The sequence below is a fragment of the Excalfactoria chinensis genome, chromosome Z (genome assembly GCF_039878825.1).
Source record: "Excalfactoria chinensis isolate bCotChi1 chromosome Z, bCotChi1.hap2, whole genome shotgun sequence".
NCBI lineage: Eukaryota > Metazoa > Chordata > Aves > Galliformes > Phasianidae > Excalfactoria > Excalfactoria chinensis.
In genome coordinates, this window is record NC_092857.1 from 6,618,652 (window position 1) to 6,640,859 (window position 22,208).

The 22,208-nt window shown below is 41.3% G+C and overlaps 1 protein-coding gene across 14 annotated transcripts in view; it reads left to right on the forward strand.

Moving 5' to 3' along the window:
- The window catches only part of CELF4 (CUGBP Elav-like family member 4), a 716,695-nt gene that overhangs the window by 610,564 nt on the left and 83,923 nt on the right, over nucleotides 1–22,208 (forward strand). For 8 of the 14 annotated variants that reach the window (XR_011905956.1, XM_072358989.1, XM_072358994.1 and 5 more), the window contains exons 4-6: nucleotides 549–677; nucleotides 5,561–5,640; nucleotides 21,376–21,519. Coding sequence is in view for 12 of the 14 variants with exons in the window: in XM_072358989.1 (XP_072215090.1) it covers nucleotides 549–677; nucleotides 5,561–5,640; nucleotides 21,376–21,519 (353 nt within the window). In the remaining 2 variants the exon portion in view is untranslated. The remainder of the gene's footprint in view (nucleotides 1–548; nucleotides 678–5,560; nucleotides 5,641–21,375; nucleotides 21,520–22,208) is intronic. The other 6 variants (XR_011905957.1, XM_072358990.1, XM_072358997.1 and 3 more) reach the window with 1 other exon arrangement.

The window sequence follows — 22,208 nt, forward strand, 5'->3', positions numbered from 1 at the left end:
TCTCGATTTACAGACTGTGGCTTCCATTATATCCTCATTTAAAACAGCTTATGTTAAACCTTTTTTTTTTTTTTTTTTTTTTTTTTTTTTTTCCCTTCAACGTACTTAGTATTGCAAAGGCTATTAACTTATGTTATTTTTCAATTGGACTTTATTTCTGTATGCTGTCCTTATCCATATTTCTCTTGGCTGACAGTCTGAGCAATGTTGTCATTTCACTTACTACAAGCTGACTGCAAAAACTGATCAGAAGAAGCTAATTTGGAAGACTTTGGTGCCTAGGTTTCAAGAAGCAGTTAAAACATTTTAGATGTTTCTGGGTTTGGGAGATTTTTTTTTTCTTTCATTGAAATTGTCAAATTATTTTCAAGTACTCACTGAGAGTCAGATGTTATTAAGGTGTTTCGAGCCAAGCACCTGAAATGACTTACAGCTTCTGAAACATGTCACCTCGATGAATTCACTGTTTCTTTTGCATGTGATACTGAGCTATCTTGGCTTTCAAATCCCTCCTGAAATATGGTAAGCATCTCTTTATTTTGTTCCAGAAGACAGAAAACTCTTCGTGGGCATGCTTAATAAGCAGCAGTCAGAAGATGATGTGCGCAGGCTATTCGAGGCATTTGGCAACATTGAGGAGTGCACAATCCTTCGGGGACCCGATGGAAACAGCAAAGGTAAGATGATGGCTTGTGGCATACTGTGGCCTTAGCTTCAAGATAGACCAGATCTTAGTGTATATGGAATACTTTGGCACAGTAGAGTCAGCAGATGGCTGCCAGGACAACATCACTTAGAAAGGGTCATATTTGCCAAGGGAAGCCATTTCTTTGCTGTTTTCTGTCTGCTTATGTGTGAAAATAAAGAGCCAATTGCATGAGAGGATACCCCCTTCCACAACAAGCTGTCTTTCCATGTGCACACTGTTGCCTATTCCTGTTTCCTCAGAGGGCAGATTGTTCCCTCTAAAAACAAGACCTTCACAAGTGCTTTCCCCATCAGCCCCGGGAAAGATGAGAATTTCTTTCCCTACTGAGCAGGCTCATTCCTTCTTCCACTACTGTCATTGCATATTCCTCATGCACCAGTCCCAGATCTTCCCCTTCTTTAGTTGGTCTTTGCATAGCTATACACCAACCAGTAATCAAAATTGCAACAGTGCGGGGTGTGATGTAAATGACACAGTCAGAAGGCTGTTACTGTTTGAAATACATCAATGCTTAATTGCAAAGCTTACCTCTTTTTGCCACCTTTTGGAATCTCCCATTACCTGGACAGCACAAGGAATCTTTTCTAGAGTCCAGGTGGGAGAATGAAACTTCTCTGTTGAATCTGAGGGTCATTTTTTTCTCCTGACACTTACTAGACAAAGTTACTTCAATTTGAATAGGAAGCCCTCTTCTCTTGACAGTATAATGTGTCCATTAAATATTGATCTGCTTATAATACATCATAAACTGTGCTGGAATATGCAGCACCAGGGAAGAGACCACTCTTGCTGATGCAGTTCATATCTCACTAGATATTTTGACATGTGACAAAATCAACCAGCATATTTTTGCAATGGAAAGGCAAGAAATCCAAATCACAGTGATATACCGGAAAAAGATACTGCTGTTCTGCAATATCACTGGTAACCTAAAATGATTTCACTCTGACATTATAGGGCAATATTTTGATGTAAGTCAGCAAAGCCCAATCTTCCTTATATAAATGGCTTAAAATAAACTGTGGGCATCTTTCTTAAATTTTATGGCTGCTTTAATTTCATGACACCCAAAGGCTTGATTCACCAAGAAGAGCTCCAACCATTGCTCAGCAGCAGGTATTTCAGCACTCCCTTCACTGAAGAAATCAGTAAATTGGATAAAAGCAAAAAAAATAAAAAAAAATAAAAATAAAAATAAAAAAGTCCTCCTCTACCTGGATTCGTACAGAACAAAATCTAATGACAGAGGAGTTAAACAGAGTAATAACAAAGGCAATAATGTGTGAGTTCTGTAAGAAAAAGGTTTCAAAGGAGATCCAAACCACAGACTTGTATTCAGTCTTGCTCTTTCTTGCTTGTTCTTAAACAGTTTCATTATAAGTCTGAATCTGAGTGGCAGCTCCATATTGCTAACCAGTTTAATTATTAGTGCTAGCAGGCTGCAGTCTCAGGCTTGCATTTCACTGAGCTGTTCAGGATCAATACTGAGCCTTGACAGAGGCTCCAGCTTCCATTTGCTGGTGCTATTTACTGAGAATGTGGAGCTCCTAATTTACACACACGCAGAGATACATACACACAAAGAGCTTTCACTCCTGTAGAAAACTTAAGGGTAGTGCCCTTATTTTAGGAGACAGTCAGGCGAGCCACAACTCCCACAAAGTTATTCCCAGTCTGTAATGTTTTCCATCTGCTAGAAACCAATGTGACACATATCACTTGTGAGATATTTATTTTGGGCAAGACCCATAAGGTGTAAATTCCACCCAAATTGAGTTTTAGGCAGATTAACTTAGCTTCAGATAGCAATCGGATTGCTCTGGTCCTAGCAAACCCATTATGTGAAGTTTCACCACATATCCCCGTGGTGAACTTCCTAGTCCTCCAGATACCTCGATGCAATCATTACTTTGAATTTCAGCTTCCCAGAGAATACCACCACAGCTCAGACACAGCCAGAAAGCCTTTTCAGCCTTGCATGAATGGGTGGATGTCTGGGGCCGTGAGGCATGCCCTGTACTAGGGCCTGTGGACATCTGCATGAGTCATCCAGGGCCAGACAGACACAGTTAGTGCTGAAGCACACAAGCAGGCATCAGAAGAACTAGGACCAGGGCAATTTTCTGCCTGAAGGGAAGTACAGAATGTCTGTGCTGGGAGAGGTGGGAGAGGAATGAGCTTCCCTACCTCAATCTGAGAAAAGTATGCATGTAAAGTGTGCATGCAGGGCCGCAGGATTCCACAGGTGCAAAAACCACAGGGAGACTGAATCCAGTTTAGCAATCCAGCAGGATACCATAGGGTTGGTACTGCTGGTCTCTGGATTGCCTCCTTGTTGTTTTCTCACAAAATTCTTTTTACTTTTATTTTCTAATCCAGCAGTTGTCTACTTTAGTATCTCAGAAAGCAAAGACTTCCTGTGACACCAGAAGTCTTGCAGGGGGAGTCTAACACCTTCTCCAATGATAACCTTAGGCCCTGACTCTGCAGTCTCCTCTGTTGTTGCAGGAGAGCTGACAAGACAGTCAGAGCAGCCCTTCCAGCTCTGTAGTCTTGAAATAAGGAAAGAAAAAGAAAACCAACCAACCGAACAAACAAAAAAAAAACCCACCACATCTGTGCACATGTATCTCCCTGCTCAGCACTGGTTATATATCTCTCTGTGTGTCAAAATCCCTTCTAACTCCAAAACTGCTCCTGTCACAAGGACACCATTGTTTCCAGGAGTGCTGTGACTCATGTTCTCAGCTCATGAGATCCTGGGCACAATCCTGGTGACAAAGGGCAGAAAGATGATTATGTACACATTTCATGTTGTGTACAAAAGCCACCCCATTGAAAGCACAAACAAAGGGAACAAAATGTTTCCTTGACATCATTCATAGGTGAAAACTGAGTTTTCCTTTGTCCTTCTGGCTCAAAACCCCGGTAGGAAGCAAAAGGAAAAAGCAGTGGAGGACTTTCATTAGCATAAAAAGCACTAAATAGGACAAATGCCTCCTGCTCCTTTCATTCCCACCTTTATCCAGCTGCACTCATCTGTCAGGTTCCTCAGCACAGAGGTGAATTTCACCTGAAGAGAGTGAAGCCCTCAACATGACAGCAACACTGTAGCCAAAAATCCTCCTCTAAATGCAATGGGTAACTGAAGCTGGAAAGCCTTTGTATATTTGCTAATCAGCATCTTATTTTTAGAGGCATAAAGTACAAAAGAATCTGTGCAAATAATTAAACACCCTAATTCTGGATTATCTCTGATTAATGAAGAGGAAGGCACAGAATCTCAGGAGCCTGGGAATGCTGGGCTGCGATTATGTCATAATTGATCTCTATTGTTTCTAGCTGAAGTTTATCTATCTCATTTTCCTGTGATTGTCTCCTCTCAGCTCCTTATAAATTAGATCCTACTATTAAGCAATGATCATTATGCTTTTCCTGAAATACAGTCTGAGCACAGGAATATGAGGGAATGCAAAGTGAAGGAATCCTAACCAGAAGCTGACTGCAGACGTATGTGTTCTTTTAAGAAAGGGGCTATCATTGCTTTATTTGATTCCACTTCTGCCAGCCTGTTGTGATGATTATAGACACCTTCGGGGCTCATTCTTCTACTTTTGTAAGTGAGGTATTGTAGTGCTGCAGTTCCCAGCATACATTGTATGGATCCATGATGGTTTGTTGACCTTCTAAAGATTCTACAAAGGAAATGAAGGACAGCTGTCCTGTTGTCAGGGCTGGCATCCCTCATGAGTGTTCTGCACCCCTTCAGGGAAACAACAAGGGCTTTGCAAATTGATTATAAGCTCAAGAGTCTTTAATAGTAATGAAAGAGGATGGAAGCCAGAACTTCTCAGATCTCTTCCAATCTGTTCTAAAATCCTCCTTAGCATATGGAAATTACTCTTCCTCCCTCTGAGTCAATTTGCTTGTAGCTAAGAGTGTTAGCAATACTTTCCCCCACTCTTGTGATGCATGTGACCCTTTGAAGTGTTGATCATTTCTGCACTCCAGCATATGTTCATAAATGCACCTTTCTGCCCTAGAATCTTTTGTAAGAGTTCAGACACTGTGAGATTCTTCACATGGCAGTGTAGGCCAGAGAAATACTGCCCACATTTCTCTGATGTTCAGAGGAAAACACCCGTAGAACTACTGGTAAAGCAGCTTATGATACATATTCACTGTAAAATTCAGGTTTCAGTGGTGGCAAGATGGCAGTCATCACATGAAGATCTCTTCCATTTCCATTTGTCTATCAGAAGGTATCTCATGCTTTATCAGACCAAAGCTGTTTAGAGTCAAGACAAGCTCTGAGCAGTCTCTGTAGTGGACTTTTACTAAGCAGTGATGTAAGACAGATACCTTGTGTGTTTGAAGCAAACTGAATACCTTTCCTACAGATGGCCTGTGGTGACTTGCAACAAGAATGAGAATCTTTCTGCTTACTTTTGCTCAACTCCTCACTGTTTTCCAGAACACCAGAGAGAGCAGCATTCCGCATTATGTTTAATACATATAAAAGGAAAGTCACTTTCACACAATACATTATAAAATTGTGCACTGCTAATATGGGAAGCTATGAAGGTCAAAAGATACGTGGATTCAGAAGGTTCTCACTAAGTTTGTGTCCACCCAAACTATATGCAAGCAGCATGGAACTTCTTGATGTAGCTTTGCCTCAGGAAGTCCTTGAACTGCTCATGGCTGGACTTTGGGAAAGAATAACCAGTTTGTTTGTTATGCTTTCCGCACTACCTTTTGTATCACTAGTTCTGAGGACAGAATAGGATACTTAAATGGTCTGTCATTGGTACCCATACAACCTTTCTTATGTTCTTTTTTTTTATCTAGGGTGTGCATTTGTGAAATACTCTTCGCATGCAGAGGCCCAAGCAGCTATCAATGCCTTGCATGGCAGCCAGACAATGCCGGTGAGTAGCCCTGCAACATGAAAAGCAAGAATTGGGCCCGTGGCCTGTTATAGGAGGAGAGATGATTTATGTATGATCTGCTACTTATACTATATGAAGATGGCACATGGGGCTTTGGGTGTGTTTAACTCATCAAAGGAAAGGCCAGGATGATGCTGTCATTTCATTAAAGCAAAGGGGGGCTTTCAATAAAGCAAGGGACGATGTGTTCTGTCACCAGCAGTTTTGATGCACTGGGAAAAAAAAGACGTTCAGAGATGCCAAAAATGTTGAGTCAAATTCACCACGAGCCACTTAAGTTTCAGACTGATGAATAAATCACAGATTTGTACCTAAGGGCTTCTTTGTTTTCCTTCCACAAAGAGTCTCTACCTCTGTGTGAAGGAAGAAGAACTTTTTGCCAGAACTGAGCAGAAAGCAGCATGTTCACGTGATGGCAGTAGATGCTAGAGACACATCACAGAGGTGTCTCCTATGCTATTGCATAAGAGGCTACCTCAGCGTAAATGTGGTTTTCTCTACATCCAGCATTTGAAAGACCATCTGGCAAACTACTGAAACTCCCAGGAAATGTTTGAGGGATTGCTCTGCTTGGGCTAATGTCTTGTGATACGAGGTTTCCAAACTGATAGTTTGGGAAGTGGAAATTAAAATGCAAATGTGTTTTCTGTGCAGAATGATTCCTGTACACTGCCATACAGGCCTGGAGGAATGTAAGTCATTCCATTATCAGCGCAGAAAGACAATCTAGTCCAGTATGTTTGGGTTGATTTTAATAGCTTATTACTTTTGTTACTAATTATTCACAGCGTAAATAATGAGGGCTAAGAAGCATGCTGACAACTAGTAAAGGGTACAGAGATTAAATATTTATTAAATATTTAAGGTAGCAAAATCTTCTTTTCAGTAAGGACCTCTAATCTCAATTCATGAGTTTATCCTAATAATATTAAAATAGGCCTGGCAGATGGGTAGCTTGTCTCTGGGTCTGTTTAGAGATGGAAATGGAAAGTTCTTCACATGGGAAGAGATTTCTGATAAGAAGTAGCAGATCATCAAATCTTATTTTTTAGAACCCATGCTTAGGTAAATCATGTTAGAAAATGGTACACATTTACTAATGAAGGTATTAGATGGGGTATCCACTTTTGAATTATTACGATCAAGACTGGGAAACTCTCTAGAACAGAATGACATGCTGGGCTTACTGCTGATACTGCATTGTGAAATACGAACATCTTTCCTGGAATAGGCCAATGAGGTATTCTAATGTCTTAAAAACTATCACCCAAAGTGATGGTGTCTGTAGATGACGTCAGTGATTGTAATTCCAGAGTATTTAGTATCACTAGACAGTGTATTAAAATGTCAGTTCCAGTCCCCTTAGAAACTTGGGTGACATTGATGAGAGCAAGACAGAGAAGAAAGCAGACAAAATCCAAGAAGAGTTGAAGATTTTATCTAGATCTACTATATCCAAAATATTCTTATCCTTCCTATTGTCAGCACTATTTAGATAAGAAGAACAAATTTTTCTTCCATGCTACTGAAGTCAACTGAGGATGTGCAAAAAAAGAAAAGGGGGAAAAAAAAAAAAAAAGTGAAGAATATGGCAATATGGCCTTTTCATCAGTTTTTCATGGGTCCATTATTCTTGTTGACTTATTTAATCAAATACTTGCTTTAGAATAACTGAACACCTGGCTCTTGAATAACCAAATCTGGGTATCCAAAAAGCGCTGCACTTGAACTCTCACTAAACACATCCCAGACTCATAAATTCGAATGGTTTGACAAGTTTCCATGAATCAGCTGAACCTCAGCAGCACTCAGTGCACATTCTATCAGTTTGCAGAAAATGCAAGGAGAAAATTATGTTTTGACCTCTTTGTTTTGAGCTCAATTGTGTGACACTTCCTCACATTTCCCATGAGCTATTATCACGTACACAGACAGCTACCATGGCTCAGCGGACTAGTGAGGACCTGTCGAGTGTCTTGACACTTCATCAAGACACTGAACACACAGTGCTTTTCACAGAGGGCCTCGAAACACTTCGGACAGTTGGAAAGACATGGGCCAAATTCTGCAAGTGATCGCCGCTCTCATTTTCATGGTGCTTCGGGGTGTGCATGCAGCTTCATTCAGGGCTTGGGTGTTCACAGAGAAATGCAGCCACCTCGTGGTGAGATGGCGATGTAGGCCTCGTCCTTGGAAAGGAGGGGTGCATTGCTGCCATCTTCCTCCAGCTCCCCCTCCCATTTCTCTCACCATTAGGACTGGCCTCATTTGTCTGACTGCGATGCCAACTCAAAGTTGTTCCTGTGGTTCAGCCAATTTAAACGTCTCTTGCCTTGTCCTCGTGTACTACCAACGGGGCATCCATCATCATTCTTGTCAGGTCTCGAGCCGTTCATTCCTGCGGCAGACTCCTGTTTCTCCACAGCTGTCAGGATTATTGCTCTACTGTGACTTCCTGTTCACACAACATATGTTGCCTAATAGTTTCAAAAGGCAACTTTCTTTTATGAAAGTTTTTTTCTTTTTTTTCTTTTTTTTTTTTTTTTTTTTCTTTTTATTAACCTTTCCTTGGACAGGTGCCTGACTGTCATCCGTCACAAGCCCACTTCTCCATGCAAGGCTCTGTTTTCTCCTATGGGCCCAACAAGCAGGTATACAACTTTCAAATTTAAACACAAAGCAATTGCTTCGAGAAATAACTTTCCCAAAACCCCTTACTTCTGAGCAGGCCCTAAGTTCCTTCTGTATCTACCTGCCAAGAGTGCTTTATTTTTGGGTCTTTTTAAATTGTATTGCCTATCAACTCATCGGCTTTAGAATAGTTTTATGCTTGACCTTCATGTCCTCCCTTGTGAGAGATCATCATTTTCATGTACTTCTGCATGTATTTTTAACTATAATTTGCCCTTTACCTTCAGCTGTGGTTACTCTGTCCTTTCCTGTATCTCTTCCTCACCTGTATGGGGCACAAATGGGTTTCTTCCCTTGTTTCTCTTCACTTCTTCATCCAACTCTTGTCCTTAGCAGCCTTATTCACCAACAAGAATTCAGCTACCATTTCTGAAGTGACCGTTTGCAGATCTAACTTCTCTACTGAAGAACTGACTCCTGTCCAAACTGAAATCTTGGCCTGTCTTTCCAGCATCTCCTACCGGATGGATGTCTAGCTGTCAGATCAAGCTCAGAATATATAAAACAGAGCTCTTAAACTTTTCCTCCCAAACTGTCTCCTCTCTCTTTCACCTCCATTTTCAATCACTGTGGACAATATTATCATCCTGCCTGTCAGTCATGCTCCTACCTAGACATCATCTTCAGCTCAGTTTTCTCTTTCTCCTTGTCTTCACATCCAGGCGACAGCCAATGTTGAAGAGTCATTCTGCACAACACATCTAAGATGTGGCCTTGTTTGTCCACCCACACAGAATAAACCCTTCTCCATGCATTATCACTCACACCAAAATTTCAGTGGTGTTTATACTAGTACACAGGGCTAAATACTATACTACTTTTGCATATTATTGACTATTTCATACCATAGTACCTCAGAAATTCTAGTTGTTATGAATTGATTCTGGAAGGATAAAACAGTACAGTTCCCTTTCATTAATTAAAACAGAAATCCCTTTAAATAATTAAAATGAATATCTCCATAATGGCATTGGACTGAATACTTCAGGTGGGACTCGTCTCACCTAACTTTAGACATCTAAAAGTTTAGGAAGTATGAGCTTGTCATCTGAGTGCTTGTCATCTAAGTTTCTATTACAATCAATAGAAATAGGTACCTCTGGAGGTATTATATTTTAGAGAAACAGATTTTAAAACCTGTCAAACCAAAACCCACATAGAAGTGAGCTTTTCAGCTTATACTAGGTGTCAGATTCCCATGGTCTCTCAGATCCAAAATAGTGGTTACTAACCTGAAGTGCAACTGAGAATGAAAAAGGACCTTCACTGCTTTAAAACGAAAGCAAAAACATGCACATGCAGATGACTGGGAGGATACAATGGCCTTTGTTCTCTGTGATGCACCCTTGCCACTTCTGGTCCACTGCCACTTCCACAGTAACCTTTCCAGAGCTAAAAGCTTTGGTAACTCTATCCCACATCACACATCTACTAGTCAGATATTGATGCTGTTCATATGTCCTTCATGTCTAATACAAAGGGAACTGAATCCTATTCTGGGTGTTTTCTGACCATTTAAAGGGGGACCTGACAGTGGCCTTTCAGTGCCTGAAAGGGGGCTGTAAGGAAGAAGGAGACAGACTCTTTAGCAGGGTCTGTTGTGACAGAACAAGGGGAAATGGTTTCAAATTATAAGAGGGGGGATTTAGATTGAATGAAAGGAAGAAGTTTGTTACAGTAAGAGCACATAGGAACTGGAACACATTGCCCAGAGAAGTGGTGGATGTCCAGTCCCTGGAGATATTCAGAGACAGGCTGGAGGTTTCCTGGTTCACTGCAAGGGAGTTGGACTAGATGACCTTTAAGGGTCCATTCCAACTCAAATGAGTCTATGATTCTATGATTCTAAAGCAAAATGGGAGTCAGAAACCAAACATGCCTTCATCTGATTCCTCTGATATCTAATTCTTTAGGTGCATTCTGAACTTGCCTAATGCTCCAACTCTCAGTACTATATTCATTCCGTATCTCTCTCGTTCATGAATTTTGAGACTGTTAAGATCTCCAAAACAATGTAAGGTGGCTTCCACCATTACACAAGCTAGATCCTATTTTATTTTGCTATAAAAGTCTCTGCATCAGCTTCATGAAACCGCAGTATTTCTTCTGCATCCAGGCAGTAGCATCCCAAGTCTATCTATGCCTGACTGAAAATCTTCCATGAAAATTACGTTTTGGATGGAATCTTTGGTTTTGTGTAAAGAAAGAAAAATGTGAGACTTGGATACGAGCACTGAACAGATGTCTGCCTCACTGAGAAAGATTCAGATTAGTTGAACTTTTAAAAACAAAACAAAAGTATTGCAACCCAAAACTTTGCTAACTTGGGGAAATCCATTTCTATATTTTCTGTGCAGTTCTTATCAACAGTATTAAGAAAGCCAACTTCAAATCTCTGCTCAGTAGCCATCTGTATGTAATCATGCAATTCTGGCTACGTTTTATTAGACTACAGACTAATTGGATCTCTAATTATTGCAATTGTTGTTGGGGCTTTTTTAATCAATCAACGAAATACAAATGACAGTATAACATAACAAGGTTGGCTTTCACCTTGTGCCCACCACAGTCCTTGGAAGTGCTACCATGGCACTAAAATTTCCAATAAACACAATTAATAATCAGATTAAGAGGTTCTCTTATTTTCTTACACAGTGTACCCTTTCATACTGTAAGAGATTGACATTGCTGTTTCTTTTTTAAACTTATTTAGTTCACCAAGATATTTAAATATAAGATAATAAAAAATTGCCCCAAGAAACAAGTGCAGTTGTCCTCACATGTAGTGGCCCTGTTTCAGACTCATGGCAAATGGGGCATCAGCTGCCATCTTCCTTGTATGCTCAGGCCCCCAGCCAAAGAAACCAACACTGGCTCATGATGATGACTGCTAGTGTAATTGCTGTGCATTCCTAGAGTGCCGTTAAGGTTTTCAACAGCACTGTGAAGTTAACTTCAGACACAGCCCCATTATGGAAACTGGTTGAGCAGCTGTTTTCACCCCCTGTCAACATAGCAAAGGAATATTTAGGTGAATTAGGGATGGAAAAGCAGGCTGTAAGATTCTGCAGAAAGAGCACTGAGCAGGTGGAGGAAAGAAGGAAAATAGGCCTTCATGGGCATGATGAAGTTGTAGCCCAGGTGCCTCGCTTGCGGACTGGCAGAGAAGCAGCTTTTATTATGCATGCATGCTGGCACCAAAGCGCTGAGTCGGCAGAATCTCCCTGGGAGGAGCAGCGTGGCGGCTCCGGTGAGTGGGGGGCCACAATGCTGTAGATCAGCTGAGGTATTTTTAACAATTATTTTGATATAAACAGCTCTGAACTTGAGGAGCTCCATGTAAATGGGAAGCAGTGGGGCTTGTAATTAGATTTGTGTACACTTTCATAAATTGCTGGGAAACATCAAAGCTGTGATAGAAGGCGGTGGTGCACTTTATTTCCTTCTTCTGTTCTTCTGTTAATTGAATGGTTGATGTGTGGATAGGAAGTGTTGGCTTCGCGGAGTACTATTTACAGACCCGCTGACAGCTGCACTGTGAAAATTAACAGGAACAGAGCAGCCTCTGTCACAGCTCTTCCCATGAGGGACTTGCTTCAAATTGGATCATTTCTTTCATAGGAGAAACTTTCCTTGTCTCTCCTCCCTTCTTCGCAAATACATGCACATTCAGCTGCACAATCCACTTCTGCCTCTAGGCTCGTGGCAGCCTTTAGTACGCAGAAGGAGGGTTTGTCTTTTCCACCATCTGGGAGACTCCACTTAAACCTTGTAGCACATTCCACCTCCAACAAGACACATCTTCAGGAAGTTGATAAAATTAGTTGCTTAAGTAAATCTAGGAGCTGAGTGGGCACGGCCACAACGTTGTGTTTGCATATCACGCCTCAACAGGGGTAAGCTCTTCACCCGACTGAAAATTCTAGTTGATTTCTATTCCATACCAACTCTGTGGTGATTCATAACAACTGCTGCTGATGGCAATGTAGTTATCATTAGCCTTGAAAAGAATTGCACTGTGCTAGGCACCATAAAAACTTATTATGGAATACCCTCCACCCTTAGTAGCTTACCAACTAAGGCCAGGGTTGACATGATGAACATCAAAGTATTGTTTAAAACATAAAACTTTGGGATCATCTCTAATCTTATCATACATACTTCTCTTACAGTTAATGGATAGAGACTGATCCCTCAGGGGGACATCTGTCTCTCTTATATAATTGATGATTTAGAATAGACACCAAAAATGGCTGCAGTTAGGTCATTTGTAAGGTCCCCTGAGGGCTGAGAGAAGTGAAAGAAGCAACAAGAGGCAGTACAGTGGAAACGAACATCTTAACACACAATTGACCTGTAGATTTAGCCAGTTTGTAGCAAAAAATCATAGCAATTCTTGTTCCTAATCCTAGTAGATAAGTAATAACTGGTGGATGTAACTTTTTAAATCTACTTAAACTTGGAAAACATACAATTAAGAATACCAAGCTTGAAGTTATCAGTTCACCACGTCACTTCCCAGTGGCATCTTCAAAATATCTAGGTAACATAAACAGAACTCTAGACAAGTGCATAATAGAAATAGACAGATAACTCCTGGAGAAAGTTGGTGAGTCCAGCATGTAAAGTGCTCCATATCTTTTTTTGCTGAATCTGCCTTAAAGTTACTTACCCAGGGTCATAATGTCTGGAGTGGGCTGTAACCACTGTAAGTTCATCTCCTTCTCAAATTAATAAAGAAGGCTGAAATTTGATTTTACACTGATAATGCTGGGGGAACTGATGGAAGAGAGTGGAGATGCCAATTCAGATAGTTTGTTTGTTTGCTTATTGTTCGTTTTTCTGTTTATCTTCATTCTTGTTAAAGAAAATGCACTCCAAGCAATAGCTTTCTGTAACTCTCTGACTGGCTTCCTTAACTTTGGGCCAGACACAACACACCCATTCTTATTATTAAAAATTAATAATGCATTAGGAGTCCGTTCATAACTCAGCATCAACAGGCCTAGCCCTCCTTTCAGTAATGAATTGTTTTTACTAATAGGCTACCTAAACACTGTTTATAAAGTCATGTGTTGTCTGTTGGGATGAAACAAGACACCTAATACCTGGATGCTAAATTGCAGTCATTCCTTCTACCAAAATGCAATGATTCCTGGTATCTCAGGCTGCTTTGCCTCAGGACGGCAGGTTCTGGCAATAGACAGACTAAGGTTGATAGACTATCCTACCCCACTGCTGCCACCAAGACAGCTGATTTCATATCCTTTGGGCCAGCAGTGTCCCAGTTAACATAATTTCCCTTAATAATTTCTATATAAAATAAAATCATAGGACTGCATTCCCTCCTCCTCCCTTATTCCATAAATGAGCTAATAAATCACAAGTTTCTGGGTCCCAGAATAGAAATCCAGGCAGTCCTGCTGCCTGACAGGGGGTATGAATCATACTGGCACTGAAGACAGCCTTTTGGGGCTGGAACACTCATCAGAGCTGCTTTTCTTCTCTGGTCACATCGCCGTAGCCACACAGGCATCTGGCAGGACAGTGAAGAGACCTATGGGACGTGATGGGCTTCAATAGCCATTTCCCCCAGCCTTCCTCACTCTGTCTTCCTTCTGAATCACAGAATTCATTGCTTCCAAATGGGATGAGAGAGATAACTGCTCATGAGCTGCACAGCCTCACCTTAGACAAAGGAAGCTAATTGGCACCATAATGCTTCTTTATGGGTCCAAGGGAAGTTTGGAAATAAATCAACAGCTGCGGAAGTGGCTTGGGGAAAGCAAGAGCTGGATGATGTTGTAGTCCAGTGTTGGCCAAGTCCTGATGCTACAGTGGCCCCTGGGAGGCTCACCACTCTTAACATTTGTTTGAGCTGGATGAGATTAGAAGCTGGGAGGAGGCTAAAATAACTCACAATTGCTGACCTTTCTGGGAGATCAGAGCCATTTACATGGTATAAAATGTTCCATACACATCAGGGAAATCCCCCATCTTCTGTAGGGTACTCCATCTTCCTGCAGGGAGCACATGCTCTTCACATCATGGAGAGAATTGAAGGCACTCCTTCCTGCTTTGCCTGCTATGAAGAGAAGGCTCGTTCTTCCTCTGTCTGTCCTTCCATTTATTTTTTTATTATTATTATTGATTTTTTATTGGTTGTTTGGTTTTTTTGTTTTAACCTCATTTAAAGTATGGGGCCATCTGTTTTATATAAGTGGTCTCTGGATCAACTTTAAATCGCTCTGAATGCTTCTGCAGGTCACCCTTTAATTCACTTCCTTCCCAGCCCAGCTCAGAGGTGTGATCTGGACTGATAACATTCTTGTAAAGAAGGCAGGGAGACCGTAGTAATGGGCAAACTGCTATCCCTTTCAAAAACACAGCCAATGTGGATCAATTCGGTATTTATTACACAGATTGGTTATGCAAAGATCAGAATGAAATTTTAAAGGACAAAAATGTGTCTAGATCAAAGCAATAGCTTTCAGATATGACCCTCAATCAAAATCAGCACAAATTCATAATTGGAAGGCATCTGATCGGACACTGATGTCTTTGCCTCAGGTATTCCCTGACAAGTGAAATCAGGCAAGGGAGTTTACCTGACTTCCCATCCTAAAGGTCTGTGTAGTTCTCATAGAGAATAATGCCTGCTAAGTGTCATCCAGCAGAAAGGAGACAGGTTTCAGTCTTGCTGGTGTGGAATGCAGTGTAGGTGGGTTTTTCAGCGTAAACCAACTTCTTGTTCCACCAGGCCTCACTGAGCTTGTACCAGTTTACCTCATAGTTGGTGATCACCTCCTTCACCCCTGTAATGTATGGGTAATGTCTACTTGCAAGCAGAGATTTATATCAATTAATGACCCTACTGTTGTACAGTGCTTTGGGATCTTCAGTTTAAATATGCTGCAATAATACAAATTCTTCTATCTCAATCAAGCAGCATTCTTTACGCTACAGCAGTCCAAACTGATACATCATGACTGTAATCTTGGATGCCCAGTTAAATGCAGAATGTTTGCAACACAGTGCCACTGCAGTGTTTTTCTGTGCCACTTGCACATTAGCATTGCATCTGATTTTGATGATAGTGTGCTGTGACAATAGGCAGTTCACTTTGTGGCACTGGAATTATTCTACTCGTTTTCTACCTTTTCTGTTGGAATCAAATGAGAGGTATTGTATCTTCTAGGTTGTGATCATTCCAACATTAGCTTTAATGGGATTCTATACTGCAGCTACCATACCTTTTCTCAATAATAATAATAATAATAATTTATAAACAAACAAACAAACAATGATGGCATGTCAATATTTTTCATTCCTAGAATATTTCCAGAGAACTACATATTAGTGAATAGAGAACTAAAAACGCGTTCTCTTCCAAACAATATTGCTCTTAGTGGAAAAGAAAAACTAACAAAATTTACTTTTGAATTTTAGTGTTGTTGGTTTTTTTGTTGTTTTTTTTTTTTTTTTCTTAAAATAGCAAAATCAAAAACAAATTAAGAAAACACTTATTTATTGCTTTCATATTTCTAAATAGCAGGAAATAATTTCTAGTCTGCTGGTATTATAACACCTTAAGAAGGTAAATGATTCTATGATTACTTCCGTCATCCAAAGACTGAGCTGAAAAATATAGAGCTGCTTGAGGAACTCAGCTTTGAAGTTTAGGTTGTTTGGGCATCTGGCTTTGATCTGAGGGTCGTACTAATACCTAGGTTATATATTGAGTTCTTTTTAATTAGAATTGGGTACAGTGTCACCAGGAGTCAATGATTCTGTTGCCCTGTGGAAAGCAATAACTTTAGCTGAGAGGGACACCTGCTAAATAGTGTATGGGCAAGTAAAACCTAAATCAAGCTTCCACTCCAAATAAATTACTGCTCTGGAGACCTGTGAAGGGAGGTACCTGCAGCAACTCGCTGCTAAGACATTGCATGAAGAATCCCCTCTACCAGGGGAGCAGCATTATCAAAGGGTCTGTCACTCCAGCTCTGGATTAATGCCTCCTTTCCCCACTCTGTCTTTGTCACTCTTGTCTCAAGTGTGTCTAAACCAGCTCTCAGGACTGTACAATGGAAATCGCTCCTAGTGACTGCTGTCCTACTCATCTTTCAGATGAGACACAAAATTGAAGCCCTGAGTACAGAAAAAGATAGCATATTTCACAAGCGGGAAGGGATGTTAGTCTTGGTCTTCTGGCCATCTTCCAGAGTGGGTAATTACATCTCTACCTAGCTCAAATTCCCTCCGCTCTACAGTTTTAATTGGACAGTAGTTTCTTTCTCACTCGTCTAAAATCCCATTTGGGGTCAAGACACTACTAGCTAATTCAACAGCTATTTTATTTCAGTAAAGCTACACAGACTTCCCCCCAAAAAAATCTAGTTTTGTTTTCAAACTTAGGACTCGTCTTACCAAATGCACTGATCTGACAGAGCCCAAAACAAAGAAATCTCTCCTTGACTTTCAACCTAATCCTGTGTGGAAATACCACCTTGAATGGCTTGATAAAGATCAGCATCCTCCAAACTCTGCTTTGCAGTCACGAAGAGAATGCTAAGGCAAAATGTCCAACACAGAAATCCCATTCACGTGGTAAAACGTGCAATGATAGTTTGATTGCCTAGTTGGGGAGTATCTAGCAGTATCTATTAATTTGAGTATTTTACCTGGTGTGCATGGGTAATGTTTTGGAAGGTACTTAATGATACCTACACAATCAGAGCTCTGACTCTTTATTCACTGGAATTTTAATATAACAAGCCCTTTTCAATTTTCTTTGGCCCAAAACCTCTAAATGACACAATTTGAGCCAATCATGAGATAAAAGTTCATTTCTATGAGATGGACATTCCTGCAGTAAAGAGCTTATGTGGAACCTCCATAGTATCAAGGTGCTTACGTGCCTACCTCCGGTGAGCCATTAATTAAGCTTAAAGCAAAGCATGATCTGAATGGCTTTGGTGAATTGGGTCCAAATTCATCAGTTTAGCGAATAAAAGATGTCTAACCATTTCTAGAGGTAGGTAATCTGAGTCAGAAAAGACACATAGAGCTGGCAGGTAAAGAAGACTCAGGCATACATTCTGCAAGGAAACATTTTCACAAATCTTCTCCAATGAATATTGTCCTAGGGAAAGCAGTGTTCCCTCATGCTGTGCAGCATTATTTGGTTTGCTGAAAACATTGTAGATAATTTGTGTACACTCTCCATTTGGAGAGCCATAACTAATGGGAACCAGTCCCAACAACCAGGGAAAAGATTTGCTTTTCCTTTGCCTTTAAATGAAATATCAATGGATGGATATTTTATTTTTAGTTGAATATGAAATTTCACAAGTGACCTGTCAAGTTCCCATTTTCAAGAATGACTTTATTTCACAAGTCAAGACAGGCTGGGAAATTAGTTTTTCCCACAGAGGACTCTGATTAGGGATTACAAAGTGAGTGTGGTGCCGGGTGATTTTTCCTCCATCTTTTTCCTCACCCTGCCAGCCTAGAGAACATCTGACTGCTGAGTAAGGGGAGCAATTCATTACCACACACGGGAGGGGGACAAGAAGTAAGATAGTCATATTAAGTAGAGTTGCTGGCCCAGGAGAAAATTGGGAAAGCATAATAATACTTAGCCCTTATATTATTCTTTTCATCAGTAGATATCAAAGCACTTGAAAAAAGGAGGTTGATTTGATGGGAAAGGAGATAAATGACAAATCCAAGTAGCCTATTGCAGAGGTACCAGCAGGAATGCTCACTTTCATAATAGGCTCTTTTGACTGTGGCTCTGCAAGGCAGAGAAATAAACAGGTCTTTTCCTTGGTAAAATGCAGATTAACACAACTCTCAAAGTATATTTCAAGCAACGTTGACTTACCTATCGTAACTCTTATGGGGGTTGTGGAAATGTGGTGTCCAGTACAACAACTGGAATGCAAGGGGGAAGCTTCTGTATTACTGATAAATGGCCAAGCAGACAGGACCTATTGCCTTTGTCAGCGGACAACAGCTGATTTACACAATGGTTTAACTGCTCACGGAAGCAATAAATAGTCCATACGAAGGGCTCTGCAGTTTCTACTCTGGTTGAAAATTGGGCCCATTCTGTGATATTTCTAACGTTATCCAGTGGATTATGGGGAGTCACTGGAGTAGAAAGTAGTCTTCCAGCTCTGTTAGAAGAAAAGCGTTGTTTGTCTCTGTTGCTAAAAGTCCTGCGATGCGTGGCCTGATAGAGTTCACTGGCAGATTTCCTTCAGGCCATGTGAAAGGGCTGCACATGACAGATCAGATACAGAAACATCAAACCCAAAGTCAATCATAATATTCAAGAGCAGAGCAGCATCTCTATTGGCTACATGTCTTTAACTGCATATGCGTGCACCTCATTGCAGCATGCTCTATAGAAATGCTCCTTTTTCTACTCTTAGTTGCATGCTGTAACTTGTTTCTGTTTGCCAATGGCCTTTCCACCCTGTGTTTATGATAGTGGTGTTCAAAGAGGCCCGAAGCCCTGCTGTGACAGGCAACCCAGAAAAACATCTCATAAGAGGCAGTCTTAGATCCCATTGGGTCAAACGGCTGCTGTGCAGTCACTACAGCTCACATCAGGAGCGAAGAACACTCCAGGGGCAAGAACTTCATATGGAGGTTACCGATATTTTCATGATGCCATCTACAGTAATAGCTTGGCTTTCAAAAATGTGAGGGATCAGCAATTTCCTGAGGTATGTCTCTAGCCAAAAGACTTCCAGAACAAACAGAGATAGAAAGAAAAGGGAAAAAAAACAAAACAAACAAACAAACAAACAAAACACCAACTTATTTATATTTCTCCATCCTGTTAACTAGAGAAAGTTCCATTTGCAAAACCCATTTGCAGAGGTAAATACTTATTCCCCTTACTCAGTCCAAAAATCCTCCATGTTCCTTTGTGCTGACCGTGCTGCAGCTCTGCTGTACAGCAGCAGCTTCGAACAGCCCAATCTGCTGTGGACCATTGCCTCCCTCCAATACAGCTACAAATAGGTTTAAATCATTAGATTCAGGTTACCAAACAGTCTCTTGGATCACAGTTAATTAAATGAGTGTTGAAATCTAATTAAGGACTGGTCCAGGTGATAATTAGGAGGAAATGTATGCATTAAAATATTCATTTGTCGATGAGCTGCAATTAAGAGTGTGATTTGGGGAAGGATCGATAACTACATCATCTGATGTAAAAAAAAAATGAAAAGTTGCCCAGCCTTGAGCAGAAATGCAGAAAAATCTTGGCTGGCTTTCTTTTTCTTCTCCCTTCACCCCTGTGTTCTGTTTTGCTCTCATAATAACTTCTGAAGACTGCTCTCCACCCTTGAATAGCGCATTCATCTCTCCCTACCTTTGTTTTCCTGAAGCACTTCTTTCAGCCCCTTGTTCTTCACCACATTGTTCAAGTGGGTTATAGATTTATTAGAGAAAGAGTAACAGGTCAAAAAGAAAGATTCTGTGCCAATGAAAATCACTTCTTCCTGGAGCAGGCTGCTAATCCAGGGGAACATCGCTCATTGTGTGGCCTTAGATTGTTTTATGTTTCAGCAAGTTAATTCCTCAACCTGTTATTCATAACTGAGGATCTGGAGAGGCTACTGAATATGCAAAACTTGAACTTACATATATGTAGGTCTGTAGCTGTAGTTTACTGAACTATTTACGGTTTGATACAGACAAGCTCTGCTTTCCCCAAGACTGTATGCAGGTACATAGATGTGTAGGTAAGAAAGTTAACTACACTCTCTCTGTGCAGCCCCACATGATCCCACTCCGCCAGACAAAAAAGGGCACTATGCCCTAGATGAGCTTCTCTGGCACATAGCTGGTGTTCCCCCATTGCCACAGCCAGTGGCTGAGCTGGCGATCTCCTTGCTGACTGTATTTCCATCAGTGAATACCAGTGTGTCAAAAGGGAAGTGTACCATGGGAGCGCAGTGATTTCAGCTGCTCTTTTGTCAGTCTCCTGACAGCTCACCTGCCCATCTCCCCAGACCTGGTGGCAGCCCAGCTCCTGAGGCAACTGTCTGCCTGCTGTCAGGGCTGCTGCCAGATCCCCCTTCCCCGCATCTGTCTTCCCCCAGGGGGACCACAGTGTAGGAAATCAAGCAACCCATGAAGTGAGGAAGTCCTTGAAACCAGCCAAAACAATATCAGTGCCTGCCTTCCTAGGCAGATCTATTTCTTCCCATCTCCAACTCCTACCAGAAGTTTGAGAGTTGCAGTTACTGTTCTTTCATCTCATTTTGAGAAGGTGAGGGATTTTGTTCATTCCCAAAAGCTCTACATTTTTCACAGGCTTCTGTAGCCAGTTTCGATGATCATCAGTAGCTTTGCACTAGCACTGCCTGCAGACAGAACCCAAATATTGTGAACTGGCCTGGATTTAACAGTGCTGAATAGACACTGCTTGTTGATGGGACTTATGTCCCATCCAGAAAACTGATCCTTGTCTCTAAGAACAGGGCTTTCTCACTGAACATGGAGGTTGCAACACAGCACAGTATGGAAGGATGATTTGGCTCAGGGGTCTAGAATGCACAGAGCTAACAAAGCCCATCAAAGTAAGTCAGTTCAAAGTCCCACAACATGCATCCATCAAAGACTTCTACTTTTTCCTGCACCAGTCCAGGTCCTCATCCACTGATGAGAGCTAACAGGCCAGAAGATTTTCTAAAGGTTGAAAGAATAAAGCAACAGCTTTTGCAGAGACAGTATTTATTAAAGCCTGCAAGTGTGAACTTTGGAGGAAAGCAGGAACAACTGGACTCAGCTGTTTTCCCTCCAGAGTCCTTCCCTTCCTATACTGTCAGCCTCTTGTGAAAAACCCCATCCAGTAGGCCAGAGAGGTTGTGTGGAAAAAACATCAGTGTCAGCAGGATCCTACACTACCAAATCTATATGTGATATATGGATTGCATGAGCCAGTGTGTATCTCCTGGCTAATTCTTTTCTACATCTCTTTTGTTTTCTGTCCTGCAGGGAGCCTCTTCAAGCCTGGTGGTGAAGTTTGCAGATACAGACAAGGAGCGTACAATGAGGCGCATGCAGCAAATGGCAGGACAAATGGGCATGTTCAACCCCATGGCCATCCAGTTTGGAGCATATGGCGCCTATGCACAGGCAGTAAGTATTGACATTGGCTCTCTGCATGTTTACAGCAACAGGGAAAGCACCCAGATTGCACAAAAACACAAGTGAGCAGAGAACTGACAAGTGGAGGAGGAACCAATAACCAGGCCTGTGCAAGACACTTCTTGTGGGATCATACAGTGTTGACTCCTCAAAACAATATGATTTAAGCACACTGGGAAAACACTTCAGCTATTCAAAACAGTACTGTAGTATCAGGTATCCATTCCTAGCCTGACCCCTGCACCTCTGGGACAACCCATGACTGAACAAGGAGCTGTGCTCTGGGCATAATTATGGATTTGATGCCTGTAGCATAAGTGGCTTTACTTAGGCTATAATTAACAGGGAGCCACAAGACAAGTAACTTGGTAACATGGTCCCTTTGTCACATACTTCAGAGAAAAGCAAGGTGATACCTGCAGCAGGCAGATACAACACAATCAGGTGACTCTGGATACCTTTTCTGGCACAGATGATTAAATAGAAGCATTTGCAGGCAGCAAAAGTATACCTAGATGTTTCATCCATCTGGTGATAAAATATGACCCTCTTGTGCTCTATACTGGAAATGTGAGCAAGAAACCCATTTTGCAAAATAATATCTTCCTTAATCAGAGAGACTTGCCTTAGGTAATACAGGTCCAACTCAGGAATCTCTCCAGTGTACCTGTAGTCCCTCT